We start from the raw sequence: 20,379 nt of genomic DNA on the forward strand, positions 1-20,379 counted from the left end.
TTGAAGGTCCTGCCTGATTCTTGTTAACATATATGCATATATTTGTTTGTTGATAATGTGGGTGGGATTGTTTCACATTATATTTTAACATTATTATTCCTGATTATTTTTTACATATAATAATAATAGGCAATATTTGTTGAGTACTCACCGCACGCAAGATCTTGTTACTATTAGTTTAATACTAAACTAAGTTTACTATTTAATTTTATCCACACTTCACCGATTTTTCAGATAAAGAAATGGGATCTTAAAGAGCTCAGGAAACTTGCCTTGAGTTTCACAGCTAGAATATGGCAGCACTCAGACTTGAATTCCAGTGCTCTGACAGCAGCATCTTAATCACTGCACTATGTGACTTATGAGAGCACCATCAGTTTTGGGTCTATTCATTGTGTGATTGGCCACTTTATTGAAATTCCTTTTTATTTCTAATGGCATTTCAGTTCTCTTAGATCTCCCAGATAGACCATTCTATCAGCAAATAATGATAATTTTTTTCCCTTCCAGTATTTTTACTTTTCCTCCCTTTGTCCAATTGTACAACATCTATCTACTATAATGCCTACACCTGTTTTAAATACCATTTTAAAATCTATGCAGTATCAAAATATAACATACTAATCTTTAAGCACTTCAAGAGTGTTATAAGAAGACAGGATTTAAAATAAGATATTGACATTATTTCTATACTAAGAGTATGCCAGATTACAAGTTGCAGGAATGATTGGGTTGCATAAAGATTTTCCATATTATGCCTTTTTCTGTTGTTACGTTGTTGCTTATATTTTTAAAATTATAAAATTTAATCTAAGATATTTTAATGCTGAGAAAATAGTTGATTTTGCTTACCTGATTTTCCTTACACTTAATAAATGTTTGTTGGTGTCAATATTGCAGGTGGTTGGGGAAATGCTTGGAGGCAACCAGAGTGGAGTCTCCGAGTTCCTGCTCCTGGGGCTCTCAGAGAGTCCTGAGCAGCAGCAGGTCCTGTTTTGGATGTTCCTGTCCATGTATCTGGTCACAGTGGTGGGAAATGTGCTCATCATCCTGGCCATAAGTTCTGACCTATGCCTGCACACTCCCATGTACTTCTTCCTGGCCAACCTCTCCTTCACCGACCTCTTCTTTGTCACCAACACAATCCCCAAGATGCTGGTGAACATTCAGTCCCAGAACAAAGCCATCTCCTATGCAGGGTGTCTGACACAGCTCTACTTCCTGGTCTCCTTGGTGGCCCTGGACAACCTCATCCTGGCCACGATGGCATATGACCGCTATGTGGCCATCTGCCGCCCCCTCCACTACACCACGGCCATGAGCCCTGGGCTCTGTATTTTGCTGCTCACCTTGTGTTGGGTGTTTTCTATCCTCTATGGCCTCATCCACACCCTCCTTATGACCAAGGTGACCTTCTGTGGGTCCAGAAAGATTCACTACATCTTCTGTGAGATGTATGTCCTGCTGAGGCTCGCATGTTCCAACACCCAAGTCAACCACACAGTGCTGACTGCCACGGGATCCTTCATCTTCTTCACCCCGTTAGGGATAATGATCATGTCCTATGTCTGGATTGTCAGAGCCATCCTCCAAATACCCTCAGCTTCTAGCAAATACAAAGCCTTCTCCACCTGTGCCTCCCATTTGGCAGTGGTCTCCCTTTTCTATGGGACACTTGGTATGGTATACCTGCAGCCCCTCCAAACCTACTCCATGAAGGACTCAGTAGCCACAGTGATGTATGCTGTGGTGACCCCCATGATGAACCCTTTCATCTACAGCCTGAGGAACAAAGACATGCACAGGGCACTGAGAAGACTTCTCCTAGGGAAAGCCTTCCAAAGGTCAACGCGAGGGTAATTTTGGAAAGGGCATTAAAGTGGAGACTGGGAATTTCCTCTACCATGTGCAAGGCATTATCCTAGGGGTGACATAGGAGTGATTAAGACACAGATCAGAATGAGTTTACTGATTTGTGGTAAAGAAAAGAAATATATGTGTAACCCAATGTCCCCCAGACCTTGCCAGCCTTAGCAATAAATAAGGTCTCATTAACACTAATACTAGAAGTTTTCAGAATCAAATCCTTCCACTCGCCTGACCACAGGACCACAGTCCCAGCCTTATCCAGATATATCCAGTTATAGCCTAGGGAGGTCATTCATGCTCTCTAACACACATCCACTCATGTTCCTGAGCTCTGGCCTTCTCTAAGGAGTCTGCTGCCTGTAGGACATTTATAGAGACATCTTGTGTTAACCCCACTGCAGGTGTCCTGAGTGCAGCCACCCCCTACCTGAGGTACTCCCAGGTGGAGACCCCTGCTTCAATACTGACCCACAGTCCTTCTGGACACAGCCCCTGCAGTCCAGGCAGAAATGGCAAGAAGATTACTCTCTTTTGCTCTGGGTTTATTCTTATCCCTTGGGCTCCAAAGCAATAGTGCCTCTCTTGCCTTTTTCCTGCATTCCTTTTCTTTGAAATAAGTCAGACCTCTTCCTTGGGAAGTCCATCTTGTCGTGTACTTCCATGGCTCGTCACCTCCCATCTCTGCTTCATGCAACAACTCCATCATTCCCTCTAAATAAAACTCTCAAACATATCAACACGCACTCGTGAACAGCAGTAGAGGGGGATGCCATAGACGGGGGAGGGTGGGCAGGGGAGGTAATTGTAAGATCCAAGCTCTACTAGGTTCAACCTGCTTTGTGAAAATGCAATGAATAGAAAGTGAATAGTAGCTAATGAGAAGGTTAGTCACTGGTTTGTGGTGATTTGAAAGAAGGAGCAATCCTTTACAGATGAATCAGCAGAGACATTTAACCTAGACTAGACAGGTAGAGTTGAGTTGATTTTATGTTCATTCAGTCATTCATTAATTCACTCAATTGATAATTGCTGAATGTCCATTACAGGCCTCAAACTGGATTCCAATCATGATAAGGAGTCACAGTCTACCAAGAAAAGTAGACAGAATTACAGAAAATGTAAATGGACCAAACTCATCAGTTAAAAGGCAATGTTTAACAGATTGATTTAAAAATCATATACAGGTATATGTATTTAAAAGAGACATATCAAAAATGTAAGAGAACATAAAACTTGAAAGTAACAGAATAAAAACAGGCATATTTGGAAAACACTGATCAAAAGAAAGCTGAATATAGCTATATTAACATCAGATAAAAGAGACTTCAAAGCAAAAAGCATTATTATGGAGGGAGATTGTCACTACCCAAGGCAAATTGGAAATATATCATGACACTCCGTGAAGCAAATAAAGTTTAAGCTCTTTAAACTCCTTCATCCCTCTCTTGCAGGGACCCTATCCAAGGCCCCTATCTAATTTTTAATTTATGATTTGTATTATTTTTCCTATACAGGACCCTAAAGTGTATAACTTCAGTCCCCAAAAATCTTGTATCTGCTTTGCCCCTTCTTAAGTTACTAAGATAAAGTAATTTTAAGTATGTATGCTCCTAAAAAAATCCTCTCAAAATATATGAAGTAAATCTGATATAATCACAGAGAGAAATTTATACGATCACCATCATGAAAGGAAATTTTGGCAGGCCACTCTTTATTATTAGTGGCCCCGATAGACAGAGGAATGGTGAAAATGTGGAGAATCTGAATAGCATGGTTGATGTGCATGATCTGGACTCATGCAGAGTTGACATGCAATGATTAGAAAGAGAATGCTTTCATGGTCACACACGGAACATTTGCAGTAATCAATCATGTACTGGGCCACACACAAAAAAAGAGCCTCAATAAATTTCAAGGAATAAATAGGCCAAGCACAGCCTCTGATCACAACCCAATTGGTTTGGATGTTAAGGACAGAAAGGTAAACAGAGAGTCCCAAATTTCTGGACATTGGGAGACACACTGCTAGCTAACTCAAGGTTAGAAAGGAAATCAAAATGGAAACTTGAAAATATCTAGCACGGAATGGTAATAAAGACATTGCATGTCAAAACTTGTAGGACACAGCAAACATGGTGCTTTGAGGGGAAATTACATTCTTAAACATCTATATCAGGAAGAAGGAGAGCTTCATGTTTTTGAACTACATGTCCTCTTAGGATTCTGGAACAAATAAACAATGGAATGAGCACAGGGGACATAGAAGGAAGAAGATAAAGAAATTGGGAGTAGATATATACCACATGTTCTTTATCCATTCGTCCCTTGAGGGGCACTTAGGTTGCTTCCAAGTCTTGGCTATTGTGAATAACGCTGGTTACCAGAGGGGAAGAGGGGAGGGAGGAGGGCGAAAGGGATAATTCGGCACATGTGTGTGGTGATGGGTTGTAATTAGTATTTGGGTGGTGAACATGATGTAATCTATGCAGAAATAGAAGTATAATGATGTACACCTGAAATTTATACAATGTTATAAACCAATGTTACTGCAATAAATAAAAAATTTAACAAAAAAGAAATTGGGAGTAGAAATCAATAAAACAATATAATGGAATCAGAAAAGTATGGTTCTTTAAAAAAATAATGAAGTGGACAAACTTCTGGGAGATTAGCCAAGGGAAAAAGGGAAAAACAAACACTACAATGGAAAAAAAGAGAGATAAAACTAAAGATAAAATTGAGATTAGATTGGTTAAAAGAGTATTATTGACATCTATATGCCAACAATTTTGAGCATTTGGACAAATCAAATGAATCTCTGGAAAAATGTGACTTGCCAGAGCTGACTCAGAAAAAAAAAATGGAAAAATAGAAAGTACTATAACCATTAGAAGAACTGAAAAAATGGTTAAAGATATCTCCACCAAGAAAATATCAGATCCCAACAGTTTGTCAGGCAAGTTTTAGCAAGTTCTGGATGATCCAATATTTTTTACAAATCCTTCCAGAAAATGGAAAGAAAGTGAAACTTCCCAGCTCATTCTATGAGATCAGGACAGCATCACCTAATACCAAAGGCAGAAAAAAGCACAAGAAAGAAAAACTGCAGGGGTTAATTTCCCTTATAAATATAGATAAAGGAGTTCTAAACAAAATATTAGCAAATTGAATACAACAGTGTATTTTTAAAATAATAATAATGATAAATGACTAGTTTGGATTTATCACAGGTATGTAAAGATAATTTGACATTTTTTAAATCCATAAATGTTATTCGCTATATTGACAGGTTAAAAGAAAAAAATTATCATCTCAATAGATGCAGAGAAAGCGTTAGATAAAATTCTAAACAAAAGAATATCTCTGATACAAAGCAGTAACATTATTTTACTAAATCTCAGGTCTTGACATATATTTTTTTTACTATTCTGAGTGAAGTGGGAAGCTCACATGCAGCTCTTCTGCATCCTGAGTTCAGTGGTCATCTTGAGAGGAAGTCCCTGTAGGATTGAGTCTGAGCTGAACTAGCCACTGCATGGAGCGCCATTTTTATTTGAAAGAACAATTGACTGATAAACAATGGTTATTCAGACTTGAGTATTTGGCAGATATTGTCTCAAAAACAAATGAAGTGAGCCTATCCCCGTAAGGAAAACAACTGACAGTGTTCTTTCCAGTAACAATGTTTGAGCTCCCATGCAAATATGGAATTTTGGAAAATTTGCCATTTGGAAGATACGCATGACTCATTTAACTCAGTGAGCTGATATTTTCCAAATAATCAGTGCATTATATAACAAATCACATATGGGTAAAAGATCAATTCAAAATGGCAAGATAAGCCAATGGATTTTAATGTCATAGGCGATAAAAAGTTCACTGCTATGGTATCAAATTCCACATTGCCGCTGACCTTTAAGAAACTACGATTTGTCAAGTTTTGATGTAGTATCAAAGAACATCCTCAATTAACTGAAAAAGCTATTAAAATACTCCTCCCTTTTCCAATTACAGGTTTCCCCTGCTATCCAAAAGTTTGCTTTATGCCACTTTGCGTTTATGAAAGACCTACACTAGTACTTGTTTTTGCTAAACAAAGGAAATCCAAAGAGGATTTTCGCTTTTACCAAAAAAAGACAAAAAGCAAAAATAGCCTACAGTGTTTGTTTTGCAGCAAGCCATTATAGAGGCAGCGCACCCTGGAAGCCCTGAGAGTGACGCCACCAAGCTCCTTCCCTGGGAACTATACTCAGCATTGAGCCACCATAGCTTTGAACTGTCAGTGAGCATCTATGCTTTATCTCGATTTATTTTGGCAGGTTATTTTGGGGGTCTGAGAACACTCAAAAACTTTTCCCAGATAAATTAATGGTAATTGCTTCTTCGCTTTATGCTGCTTCTGCTTAAGAAAGGTTTCATAGGAATGCTCTACTTTTGGATATTGGGGGAAACCTGCACGTATTTTTATAAGGCTGGATTTTCTTCATCTACTTCAACCAAAATAACATATCACTACAGAATAAATGCAGAAGCACATATGAATATCCAGCTATCTTCTACTAAGCCAGATATTAAAAGGCTTTGAAAAAGAGGTAAAATAATGCCATTCTTCTCACTAAATTTTTGTTTTGAAAAATATATTACTTTTCATTAAAAATCCTACTTTTGATAACATGAAATGGGCACCTTATTGTCCTTTAAATAAAGTAATAAACAAATATTTTTAAATGTCCTTCTATAATACAGTAATATTGATAGATATAACCCACAAAAACAAAAGATCTTTGGGGTCCTCAAAATGTTTAAGAATATAAATGTATCCTAAGACCAAAAGTTTGAGAACGGTTCTCCTAAAATACAAACATACTTGAAAACTATTCACATCAAATTCAGGAAAATGCTTCCTTTGAGAAAGAGGACAGAATGGGGAAAATGAATTGGAATAATGCTTTAGTGGTATTTATAACATTTTAAATGTTTTTTTGAGAGAGAAGGGACACAATAAGGTAACAAATATCATTTAATTTTTTTAGGGAGTACATCTGTATCTAAAATTATTTCCCATATTTTATTGTATGTTTGAAATTATCCACAATTAATTTGTTTAATCTTTAAATGATCTGAAACCTTTATTTGCCATTGGCTTTGATCAGATGTGGGAAACACACTTCTTTCCCCTCCAAACACATACAAAATCTGGATAATATACTTTTTTGTGTGTGTGTGAGGAAGATTAGCCCTGAGCTAACATCTATTGCCAATCCTGCCCTGTTTTGCTGAGGAAGATTGGCCCTGGGCTAACATCCGTGCCCATCTTCCTCTACTTTATATGGGACACCGCCACAGCATGGCCTGACAAGCAGTGCGTTGGTCCGCGACAGGATCCCAACCCGTGAACCCCGCGCTGCTGAAGTGGAATGCGCACTTAACCGCTGCGCCACCGCGCAGCCCCTGGATAATATACTTTTTTTTTTTTTTTTTTAGTGAGGGAGATCAGCCCTGAGCTAACATCCGTGCTAATCCTCCTCTTTTTGCTGAGGAAGACTGGCTCTGAGCTAACATCTATTGCCAAACCTCCTCCTTTTTTTCCCCCAAAGCCCCAGTAGATAGTTGTATGTCATAGTTGCACATCGTTCTAGTTGCCGTGTGTGGGACGTGGCCTCAGCATGGCTGGAGAAGCGGTGCATTGGTGCGCGCCCGGATGCGAACCCAGGCCGCCAGTAGCGGAGCGTGCGCACTTAAACGCTAAGCCATGGAGCCGGCCGGATAATATATTTTAAGCTAAAAAAAATAGCCAAGCTTGGGGGCCAGCCCCATGGCGTAGCGGTTAAGTGCGCGCGCTCCGCTGCTGGTAGCCCAGGTTTGGATCCCGGGCGCGCACCGATGCACCGCTTGTTAGGCCATGCTGTGGCAGCGTGCCCTATAAAATAGAGGAAGATGGGCACAGATGTTAGCCGAGGGCCAGTCTTCCTCAGCAAAAAGAGGAGGATTGGCATGGATGTTAGCTCAGGGCTGATCTTCCTCACAAAAAAATAAAATAAAATAGCCAAGCTTGAAAGCCTAGGAGGAAAAATCACCAGATGCCAGAAGGGAAAAAGAACCCTTAGCAGTAAGGAGTTGAATCGCTGCTCTCTGGGACTACTGGAAACTTTAGGGAATGGAATTTTAACTCCCATAGAGCCAGGAGCTGAAGTCACAGGACTCCCACAGAATCTAGAACTGGACTTCCTGTACACGAAAAATAAAAGAGCTGAGAAAGCTCTGTCTCATTCACGAATAAAGCCTGGAAAGTTTCCGCCCTCTGACCCAGAGTCGTAGCCAGAAGTGAACCACCTGCCCTCAAACCTTTCGTATTTCATCTCTCTTCATCCCGATGTGTCATGTCTTAGGAAGAGCCATCAGTTTGACCTCTCACCTCACTACTTCACTCTTCAGCAGGGTCCATTCTGACACTTGGACAATTTTTTTATTTTAACAATTATATTTTCCGTTTGCAAGATCTCTAATCTGTTCTTTTACAGAACCACTGTCCTTATTTCGTGGATGTGCCATCCTGTGTATTTCTCTGAAGATAATATTATACTTATTTAAAAGCGCTGTTCTTGTGTTCAGTTAGGTCTGTTTCCCCGGATGCTTTTTGTTTGTCTGTTGCTCATCATCACACTTCTATGAATCTTGTGCTTTTGAAATGGCTGGTGATTCCTGATGTACGTACTCAGGTTTGTAGCTGAGATTCCCTTTGTAACTGTCCTTTGTCTCTTTGTGTGTCACCTGCTCGGATGAGGGGGTAAGTTAAAATGGAGGCTCGCATTCTGCACTGTTCTCAGTAACAGCTGAGTCTGGATAAGAATTTTAGCCAGGATGAGGGACCTCAGCAGCTGGTCTCCTGGGCATGAGTGTTTCCTGTTTTCCCCAGATTTCACTAGCTACTCGGGGCCCTTCTCTGGCTCCAAATCAACCTTCCATACTCTCTCCCTCCCACCTGCAGGCAAATAACCCCTTCACTGCTACCTGACCCAAGGGATTGTGCTGTTGCTGCTCCCACTGCAGAACCACAATTAATTACCATGTCAGGTGGTCCTGGGTCCCTTCTTGCTCTTGAGTCCACCACTTCTGAGTGAAAAACACACTTCATAATGCACCCATCAAGTACAGCAGTATTCTGTAAACACAGGGAGGTGGGAGAGCACAGAGAAGCAAACCAAGCCAAGGAGCAGGGGCCAGGGAGGAGATATCCCCTGAGATGGGTCTGGGAGGACAGGAAAAAGGAGTTACTTCCATAAAAAGAAAGTAAGAAGGAAAATTGAGGCAAAGGGAATGGCATAAATAAACGCACAGGACCTTTAAACAGCAGGGCATGTGCAGAGAGTTATAGGCAGTTTGGAATAATTAGAGTGGCAGGTGATGAAGCTATCAAGGCAATGTCACAGGTTGGGATCTCCAGGCGCTGAGATCGAGTTTGGAGTACAAGGTGTTTATTAGGGATCAACACCTGTGAAAGAACAAGGGAAGAAGCTTGATTGGGCTGAGGAGGAAGTCAAATTGCAAGCAAGTGCAACAAAGCATTGGCCAACCCAGCAGGGAGATCTGAGGTGAATAGTGACCATCAGAGTAGTCCCACATCAGCCCATAATGGACAGTCTTTATACCAGGTGTGGACTACCCCGGGAAAGATGTGTGTCCTCAGGCAAGGATTCTCTGTGCAGCTGAGGCAAATCCTCAAGGAACTGACAGCTGGAGGCTCTCTGCTGACTGCTGCACTCCCCACAGCTGGACAGCAAGTCTGTCCTTGAAGGGGGATCTGGGCAGTGTATCTCCATTTTTTCACAGACACGTTAAGTCAATGTCATCAAGGGTCCACTATAGCTACTTAGAGAGCTCAGATTTTATCCCATGGGCAATGAAGAGCCCATGAAAAGTTTCAAGCATGGGAATGACATGCCCAGTTTTGTGTTAAGTGACAGTCTGAATAATGGATATGAAACTGGGGGTGAAAAGTGAACACAGAGACCCATTAGGAGACTACCAAATTGTCCCCAGTGAGAGGAAGGACCTGTACAAGGGATTAACAGAAGTATACAGGAGTGGCTGGATCAGAGAAGAATTTAGAAGGTTAAACTCGCAGGGAGCCAAGCCAAGACTGTGTACTTTTGGAAGGTAAGTCAGGTATCAAATATTCAAAAGCAGAACCTCTCAGCATCTACCCTCGCTCCTTACCAGCCTGCGTTCAGCAGATTAAAGGCATCCGTCTGCTTTTGTTCACCAGTTTCCCCAGAATCTAGGGCACTGCCTCGAACATAGTAGATATTTATCAAATGAATCGATGTGTGAGAGGACCAAGACCCCAGTCAACTGACACAAGATGTGGACTGCTACTTCCTGGTCACGTAAATCTTCAGAAACCTTATCAAATTGGAGTCTACACATTCACACAACCACCCAAGGTGAAATTCAGAACAATGAGATGGCTGACACAGTAGCACAACCTAGTTTTGGTTTAACAGCAGCTGAAAAATGAACGGACATGAACCCTTTCATGCAGCAGATCCAGTGGAATAAAACAACTTGTAATTTTAAATGGAGCACAGGCCTTTTTCTTTCATTCCAAGACTATTGGCCACACTCCCCAGACTGCAATCCCTCCGCCATCAGGCATGCTACCCACTTACCTCTGGGCCAAAACCATCCTTTTGGCCTAAGAATCACACACACACACACACACAAATAGATTTCAGACCTCAGCTCTCAAGAGAACGACTAGAAATGCATATTCTGAGCACCCTAGGCCAAGTACCTAAGATGCCATTTGATTGGAAAATAAAAAGCATAATTCCATCCTAACTCATAATATCATGTATTAAGTCCCCATTGACTTGTTTTTAATCAGCTTTTTAATTGGTTTGCTTCCAAAAGCAAACAATGTAAATGTGCATAAAATTAAAAGGAGTCTGTATACATAAATGCCTATTTGCATAAACTGTTGGGAAGGATACTCAAGAAACCTAGAACTTCTCCCTGGATATGGGAACAGAGACATCAGAGTAGGAGAGAGACCTACGTTTCACTAATTACTCATTTGTGCAGCTAATATTTTTTCCATATATATGTATTACTTTAAAAATATAGTCAAATTAAAATAAAAAATGTCTGCTCCCTCCACCCCCCCATATCCGCTTTGATATACCAAGAGTAATCCACTGTTAACAGTTTTTATATGCATCCTTTCAGATATTCTTCCTTCTCCTCCATAGATTTTTCTGCCCCAACAGTAAGTCTATGTTTACATATGAGATTATGGAATAAACTACTTACAGTTACCTAGACATAGCAATAAGGCTCTGTGTTATCTTTGTGGTTCACAGTTCAGAGTGACAGAACCGTGACTCAGAGGCATAGTGAGCAATGCTGCCGAAGGGACTTTTGCCAGACTGCCAACCTGGCAGTGACCACTGCAACTAGCACCTTGCCTCACCACCCAAGCCCACTGACTGCCTCAGTACCCGGTACCTGTCCCAGGCTGGCTTACAGGGCATTTTCTGTTTTCGATTTCACTGTTTAGCAAGGATCCCCCCACAGTTCCCATTCCAATGCGTGTCCCTTCAACCTTTTATCTATATATGTGTATTCAACAGGACCCAGCTCTGGGCCTCTGCAGGGAGGCTGCATCAACCTCTCCCCGTGTGTGAGCAACCACTGCCCGGTTCTCAGAAACTTCTGAAAACCCGGAGCGTGTGTGCGTTGGAGGGGGGCGGGGGAGCCCTATAGTTTTACCCACTAGGCACTATAGTAGGCACCCATGCCTTGGGCCTACAATTTCCAAGGATTAATAAAATGCTTGAGACTTAAAAAAAAAATTGTATTATTGCTTCCAAAATAGTATAACTGTCAGCTTAAAATTACTAAATATTTATTTCAAGGTCTATAAAATCTAACATCAACTTGTCAACAGCCACTCAAGTCTTCCAGAGTCACCTCCCCACCAGTTCCGTTTACTGTGGGGAGGAGGTGCATTTTAATGTGTCTGATTTTACGTGGGGCTAGGCCGCCAACACTGGGCAGCTAAGAGCTGTGGGCTCCCGCCCGCCCAGCCCCGGGAGAAGGGGAGGTGCTGCCCACAGGGGTCTTCTCCCTCCCCACTCAGGACCCCAGCCCCCCGCTCGGCCCGGCAGAGCACCCAGACCTCTAGCCCAGGGCCAGTCTCGGCTCCCCCCGCTCCTGCCGTTTCCCGCTGGGGACCGCACGGCTGAGCCCCCAACTCCACCCCAGGACCAGCTGCCTCCTGAAGCTCGTCCAGCCCCGTTTGCTGGGGTCTAAGACAGACAGCCGTAATGAGGGATAGGAGCCAGGTCCACAACTACGTACAACGCTCCCCGACCCCCAAAGTGAGAGCGGCGGGCGCGGGGCAGCAGCCAATGGGAAGCCTGAGAGGTGGGCCTCCTGTTTGATCGACCAATGGAAGGCCTTGGTGATCGGTCCTCGTAAAGCCGGGCCTCTCAGTCTGTCCAACACCGATTTCCCGCTCCCTGGAGGGGCAGACCAAAGACGCACACTAGTCCTGGGCCGACAGCCAATGGGGAGGCCGAAAAGGCGGGACTCCCGCAGAACCAGCTAACGAAAAGCCCTGAGAGGTCGGTGCTGTAATTACCCTTCCCCGACCGCCGCTGAGCGTCGCTCGCTGGTTCCGTGGGTTGCGCGCGCCATCTAGTGGAGGCCTGTCAGAGCTCTAAAGCTTCGTTATTAGAAACAGAATTAAAATCCGGCTGTTCTCACCTTCCTCAAGTTCCCAAAGTTCAGAAGAAAGGATGAGCCTACGACCTTCCCCGCCCACCGGGGAGCAAAACAGTCCGGGGCCCTCCTACCCTTCCTTAAAAATAAGTGATTCTGTCCCGGGACCCCCAGGCGCCCGCTCCGGCACTGCCCGGGCTCTCACATGGGCAGGCATTTGATGCCAGGATTCTAACTGAAATACTAGCAGATGAAGTCCAGGTTTACACAGAAAGACAATGCACAATGACAATGCTCAATCGGATCGTTAGGCGAGCAAAGGATTTGATAAAATTTAACATCAATTACTGAGTTTAAAAACAAAAATGAGGGTCAGCCCCGTGGCTTAAGGGTTAAGTGCGCGCCCTCTGCTACTGGTGGCCCGGGGTTCGGATCCCCGGCGCGCACTGACACACCGATTGTCTGGCCATGCTGAGGCCGCTCCCACATACAGCAACTAGAAGGACGTGCAACTATGACATATAACTATCTACTGGGGCTTTGGGGAAAAAAAGGAGGAGGATTGGCAATAGATGTTAGCTCAGAGCCCGTCTTCCTCAGCAAAAAAAAAAAAAAAAAAGGAGGAGGATTAGCATGGATGTCAGCTCAGGGCTGATCTTCCTCACAAAAAAAAAATGAAATTCCCAATAAACTAGGGATTCAAAGAAACCTTAATAAAGACTCAGAAAACCACAGTGAATCTCACAATGTGTGAAACACTAGAAGCATTCCTGTTAAAGTCAAGACAGATGCAAATACCCCTACTCGCACGGATTTCACTTAATATTTTGGAGAGCCTGACCAAGCTAGGAGACCTTAGAGGGGCTGGTGAAAATTGGAAAGTAAAAAAAAAGACAAAATATCATTATTTCGGGTGAAATGATTTGTACTTGAAAATCCAGAAAAATTCGCTAAAAACTATAGAATTCAGTAAAGCATCTGGAACAAAGATATATTTGTGTGTAGAATGTGTCATGTGTGGGTATACAAAAAGAAAGAGAGAAAGAAATAAAAAGAAAGAAGACTATAGCTTTCCTATATGCTAGCATCAAAGATTTAAAAGATGTGGATGAAAGGAGATCTCGTTCACTAAAAGAGGGAAGGCAAAAATTTTGTTATTTAGAGATGATATGATTGTATACTTGGAAACATAAAGAGAGTCAATTGAAAACTAGTAGAAACAATAAGAGGATAATGTAGTTTGGCTGGGTACAAAATAAATATATAAAAACTAATAACATTTCCATATACAAAGAATCTGGTAGAAAATATAATAGGAATTAAAAGATCCCATATATAATAGCGGCAAAAAAGGAAAAATAACTAGGAATAAATTTAACGAGAATATTCATTTTCTTCCATAGGGCACTGGGGTACATAAAAAAAAACTTGAAATAATCGAAAGATATGCCCTGTTCGTGGATAGGAGGCTCAATATAGTAAAGATGTCAAATCTTCCCAAATTAAATTATAACTTTAATGTGATCCTAATAAAAATTCCAAAAAGGCTTTGGGAACTAGAAAAGTTTATCTTAAATTTATATAGAATTATAAACTTGCGATAAAATCAAGGAAATAACCTAAAATTTCCCTAATGTTGTGGTCACAGATATCAAAGTTGAAAAGTTCACAGAGTGTCCAAAACAATGAAAACAATTTATTTTAAAACTCACACCAAGACATATCATCAAGAATTTTCATATTAACTGTATGTGCAGATCATAAATGCTTCCAGAAAAGAAATATAATCAACTATAAAAGCTCAAGAATCAGAATGGTTATTCTGGTTGTTAGAAGACAGTGGAGCAATGCCTTCAAAATTCTGTGGAAATAAATATTTTCAACTCAGAATTTCCAGCCAAACTAGTAATCTAGTGTACAGGCAGAATTGAGACATTTTTGGTTATGAAAAGACTCAAAAAGTTTGTCTCCCATTCTTTCTTAAGAAGCTACAGGGGGCTCAGCCCCAGCAAAATCAGGAAGTAAATCAAGAACAAGGAGCTCATGGGATCCAGAAAACCACAGAATTAACGCAGGAGAGCAGCAAAACAGAAGTCCCAGGATAATGGTTGTACAGGTAAGCCTAGAGAGCAACCAGGACAAATGGGAACAAAAAGACAGAGGGCTCTGGGCCAGGAAAAAAGTTCAGTCAATAGAACTTCAGGAAAGAAATGAGACTATGCAAATGAGAACGTAAGTTACAATTGAGGTAACTCTTCTCCCTGGGGAAAACATAAGCTGTACAAGAAAGGAAATGAAATTCTACTCAACTTTATAGTGAGCACAATGTATATCATTATAATAACTAGTACACTTTGATGGCTCACATAACTGAAAATACTGTTATATTGGGAAGATGAGGAGGGGAGGAGGGTTGAGAGAACTAATTCCATATCTGTCCTAAGAGGAAGATAAAAAATATGACCAAAATTGGTCAATCAATGAATAGCAGTATAAGCATATTATCAAACAATATGTCTCTAACAACCAGGAAGGGAAAATGCTTAAGGAGGTAAAAGTGACGGCCTCTGGGTAGCAAAACCAGGAGCGGAAAAGAGTGATGTCAGGTGACTAGTTTTCATTTAAAACCTACTTGTAGTGTCTAAATTCTTTAACTATGATTAATTTATTTAAATTTAAATAATGAGCTAAAGAATAACTAGGAAAAAAATTGAAGAAAATCAGAGAAATGAAGGGAGGAGAGTCCAGCCTTGCCACACATTAAAAAATATTATCAAATTACCGTACGTTAAATAATTGGGACTAGCACAAAATAAGGCAAGAGACTGCAGTTATGGACCTATGTATGGAAATATGATAAATGACAAAGGTGACATTTCTAATCAATGAGGAAACACTGGGATATTCAATAAATAGTGCTTGGGAAACTGGCTAGAAATCTGGAGAAAAACAGATGAATCATAACCTCACCTTACCCTTTATATCAAATTCCAGATAAAACAAAGATTTAATTTGTTTTAAAAAATAAAATCATAAAAGTTTAAGAAGAGCATATGGAGAAAAAAAGAAAATTTTGCAATCTTAGATTAAGGGGAGGCTTTATAAATTAACCACTAAATTATGAAACCATTAAAAAAAAGATTGATTTGGCAGGTGCTGCTAGTTACCTCCCTAATATCCGTTCTCCTCTTCTTCCTTACTAATAAACCCTGATTTTGATGGTGGAAGGGAGTGAACCATGTGCCCAGAAATTATATTCTTCTTTCCAGATTCCTTTGTACTCAGGGGTAGCCATGTGACACAATTCTGATCAATGAGATATAAGCAGAAACAGTGATTTCTGGGACAGCTTTTCTTCCCTGATACAAGCACAACCTCTTTATTCTTTACCCTTTTCAATCTGGAATGGAGATGTGAGGACTGGAGGTGCAGCAGCCATCTAGCAACCATGTGGTGACCAACAGGGTGATGAAGAAGTCATGCTAAGGATAGTGAAGCAGAAAAATTGAGAAAGCCTGATTCCCTTGATGGCACCACTGAGCCCCTGAACTGCCTATCTCCAGACTTCATATTTGTTAAAAGATAATTTTCAAAATAAGGTAAAATCATGGTTCTCATACAGTATAAACATGAACATGTGTTAAAGATTTTATTTAACGCATCAGTGAGGAAACTGCCAAGGTGTTACAATCCAAAGAACAGACACAATTTTAGATCACGAATATTGAAATGAATGTATAAACAAAGGCAGACTGATTTTTCCATAGGGGTGAGAGACAGTGGGGGAGAGTTGTCCCTCTACTGGACATAATTCGTTTGCATGTCTATAGACTAGAATTATTTTGCTTTGCTATCAATTATCTAAAACTTACACAGTTGTAAAATAACTCCCATAGAATTAGAAGCAGATAACCCAGAAAGGTGTGCTCTAGACAATGCAATTTTCCATTGAAGCACAAAATTTTCCCTGCATGTTGCGTGAAACAAATATTCTTCCATCTGTTCAAGACGTTGTTAGTTGGCTTTTTATTTCCTGTAGCTGAATATAGTCCTAGCTGATACAGCTGATAAATTTCACTACATTTAAAAAAAAAAAAAAACTTTACACAGCATAAAATAGTCATAAAAAGATCCAAAAGACAACAACAAACTGAAGGAATATTTCCAATGTGAATGACGAAGGACTAATTTCCTTAATATTTAAAAATCAAACCAGCAAGAAAAAGACTGACAACAACCGAACAGAAAATGGCAAAGGGCATTAACAATTCACAGAAAAAGAAACGCAAATACCTGTTAAACATAGGGAAGATGTTCTGTCACACTCGTGAGTTTTGAAAAAATGTAAATTAAAACCACAATGGAATACTATATTTCACCTATCAGATAGGCAAGAATGTGAAAGTTTATTGAGGGTAAGGGAAATGAGGTACTTTCATACATTCTTGCAGAGGGATAAATTTACAAGCTGAAGGACAGCTTGGCAAAACTTATCAAAATTCAAAATGCACATTTCTCTTGTCACAATAATACCACTTCTAGGCATTTACCCTGTAGATATACTTGCCTGTATACACAAAGACATATGTAGAAGAATATTCTTTGTAGCACAGCTTGCAGTTGCAAAAGACTGGTTAAATAACCACTCGTACATCCATAAAATGGAATACTATGCAACCATTCAAATAATGGGGTAAAGTAGTAGTATTAAAAGTCAGTAGGAGGGGTTCCCTTTTCTCCACATTCTTGCCAACACTTGTTATCTTTTGTCTTTTTGATAATAGCCACCCTAACAGATGCAAGGTGATAGTTTTGATTTGCGTTTCCCTGATGTTTAGTGATGTTGAGCACCTTTTCGTATGTCTGTTGGCCATTTGTAACTACTCTTCTGAGAAATGCCTATTCAGGCCCTTGCCTATTTTTAATCGGCTTATTTGTTTTTTGCTACTGAGTTGTATGAGTTCCTTATATATTTCCGATATTAACCCCCATATCAGATATGTGATTTGCAAATATTGTCTCCCATTCCATAGGTTCCCTGTTCACTCTGTTGATTGTTTCCTTTGCTATGCAGAAGCTTTTTAGTTTGATGTAATCCCATTTGTTTATTTTTACTTTTGTTGTCTGTGCTTTTGGTGTCATATCCAAAAAATCATTGCCAAGGCCAATAACAAGAGGCTTTTCCCTATGTTTTCTTCTAGGAGTTTTAAGATTTTAGGTCTTATATTTAAGTCTAATCCATTTTGAGTTGATTTTTTTATATGGTTTGAAATAAGGGTCCAATTTCATTCACGGTTGTTAGGAATGTAAATTGATGCAGCCATTATGGAAAACAGTATGGAACTTCCTCAAAAAATTAAAAATAGAACTACCATATGATCCAGCAATCCCACTTCTGGGTATATATCCAAAGGAACTGAAATCAGAATCTCAAAAAGGTATCTGTACTCCCATGTTCATTGCAGCATTATTGACAATAGCCAAGATTTGGAAACAACCTAAATGTCCATTGACAGATGAATGGATAAAGAGAATGTGGTGTATATACAATGGAATATTATTAAGCCTTAAAAAGGTAGGAAATCCTGCCATTTGCAGCAACATGGATGAACCTGAAAGACATTATGCTAAAGGAAGTAAGCCAGACACAGAAAGACAAATACTGCATGATCTCACTTACATGTGAAATCTAAAATAGTCAGACTCATAGAAGCAGAGATAGAATGGTGATTGCAAAGGGGTGGGGAGAGGTTTAATGGGGTGATATTGGTCAAAGGGTACAAAGTTTCAGTTATGCAAGATGAATAAGTTCTAGAGATCTAATGTACAGCATAGTGAGATGGTTAACAATCCTATATTGTATATTTGAAATTTTCTAAGAGAGTGAATCTTAAGTATTCTCACCAAAAAGGAGGAGGAGGAGGAGAAAATGGTAAGTCTCTGAGGTGATGGGTACGTTAATTAGCTTGATTGTGGTGATCACTTCACAACATATACATATATTAAAACATCAACTTGCATACCTTAAATATATACAATTCGAGAGATGTGGGCTTGTGTGTTCTGGAAAGGCTTTTTACCAGAGAAGCTGAGACAGCTGCTCCATCAGTCTGGGTCCAATCAGGAGAGAGAATCCTCATAGTAACCTGAACAGGGAAGGTTTAATGTTTACTTAACTATAACAGGGGATTAGAGTAATGAGCGTTTGGCTACTAAGAAGTGAAGAGAACTCTAAAGAATACAAGAATAGCAGAAATAAAGAGCAGCCAACACCCCTAGGGCTGAGATACAGTGCCCGAGGAAGAGGATCCTCCCAGGTTTAAGATCCAGAACTTGTTGGCCTCGGGTCACTGGTTGGAAAAAGAAAAGAAGTCACTGTGGTTCCACACCAGCGGAACTTCCTGGAAATCCACCCTCCATTCTCGGAGAGGTGTCTCACTGGAGGCACAATGCTATAAAACCACTTGGACACTGGGTGAGGGCAGGTGTTGGAGGAGGTCATTGAGAGGACGGGACCACTAGTTGACCCTCAAGCTGGACCGAGGCAATCAGAGGCTCCTCATCTCCTCTGTCCTTGGAATGTGCCTTCCACCTGCCTTCCCCACACTAGAAGCTGCCTCAAGGACACAGCCTTGAGATAGGAATGTGTTGTTGAGACCACCTGGACCATATACATGACTGAACCCAGTTAAGGCTTCTGTATAAACTTTTAAGATTCTGGCGGACAGATGCAGAGATCCACTTGTCTTGCGGCCACCCAAGACAAGCCTCTTAAGTTCCTTTGCTTATTAAACCTGCCACCTACCAATCTGGAGTGGCCTGCCTCTTTCTTTGGTCTCTCCTTGCCCTCCATGTTCTGGGGCCAGTTTCAGATTTCACCCAGGAAACTCCCGAGGTTACAAACCAACAGGGTGCAAGAAGAGGTTTTTGCCAGGAGAAGCACTGGCCCCTGGGTGCTGGCTGTCATGCCCTGCAGGAGCTGGGCACTGCGGAAGCTGTGGCACTGTGGGAATCTGGTGCTGGAAGAGCTGCCCGCGCTGCAGGAGCCGGACCTGAAGACCACGCATGCGCTCGTGCTCCAAGAGTTTGCCAAGTGAGCCTGAAGAGTTTGCCAAGCAACCTGAAGCAAAACCCTTTTCCTCTTGCAGTGGCTCTCTTGCACCCTCTACCGACAAAGCTTCTCATCGTGCCAGCTGGCAAAGGAAACATTTAAAGGACCCAGGTCCACTTCACAGTCTAGGCAGTGAAGCAAAACTGGGTGCTGAGACCAGCTCAGCTGGTCTTCAGGGAGAGAATAAAGCTAAACAAAAGCCTTCACAAATCCATAAGGAAAAGACCAACAATGCAATAGAAAGAAAAGAAATACAGAGAACCACAGAGAAAAGCAGAAGCGAGAGATAGGGAAGAGGCCTCGTGATCTTTGCTGTCCTTCCTGCGGCCCAGCTGCATCCTGCCCTTCGATTCTAGGAGACACTCCTGTCTCTTTTGAATAAATGCCTCCTCTTTATCAGCTTGAACTAGCTTGAGCTGGCTTCAAGCTCTGTGACAAAGTCATCCTAATCAATACAGGCCGGCAATAATAAATCACTGAATTAAAATTTTACATAATAATCCTGTCATTGCCGAGTCCTTGTAATAGGTTACAGTTGCTTGGCTCTGCTGGAATTTTATCCTTTCCAGTTTTGGGGAACTGTCTTCCCTCGTGGAAGGTTCTATAATGAAAAAAGTTAAAATTCTTTTCCATTATATTTACTATTACACTCTAAGTGGCCTCGCTGGATTTCA

The 20,379-nt window shown here is 41.0% G+C and overlaps 1 protein-coding gene across 1 annotated transcript; it reads left to right on the top strand.

Moving 5' to 3' along the window:
• The first annotated feature begins 912 nt into the window (after positions 1-912).
• Positions 913-19,691, top strand: LOC101395691 (olfactory receptor 1D2). Its single transcript, XM_014789810.2, has 2 exons — positions 913-1,856; positions 19,571-19,691. Exons 1-2 carry the CDS (start codon positions 913-915, stop codon positions 19,689-19,691), a joined length of 1,065 nt encoding a protein of 354 aa, XP_014645296.2.
• Positions 19,692-20,379: the final 688 nt, after the last annotated feature.

The sequence above is a fragment of the Ceratotherium simum genome, chromosome 16 (assembly GCF_057802395.1).
Source record: "Ceratotherium simum simum isolate JZ-2026a chromosome 16, ASM5780239v1, whole genome shotgun sequence".
NCBI classification, from domain to species: domain Eukaryota; kingdom Metazoa; phylum Chordata; class Mammalia; order Perissodactyla; family Rhinocerotidae; genus Ceratotherium; species Ceratotherium simum.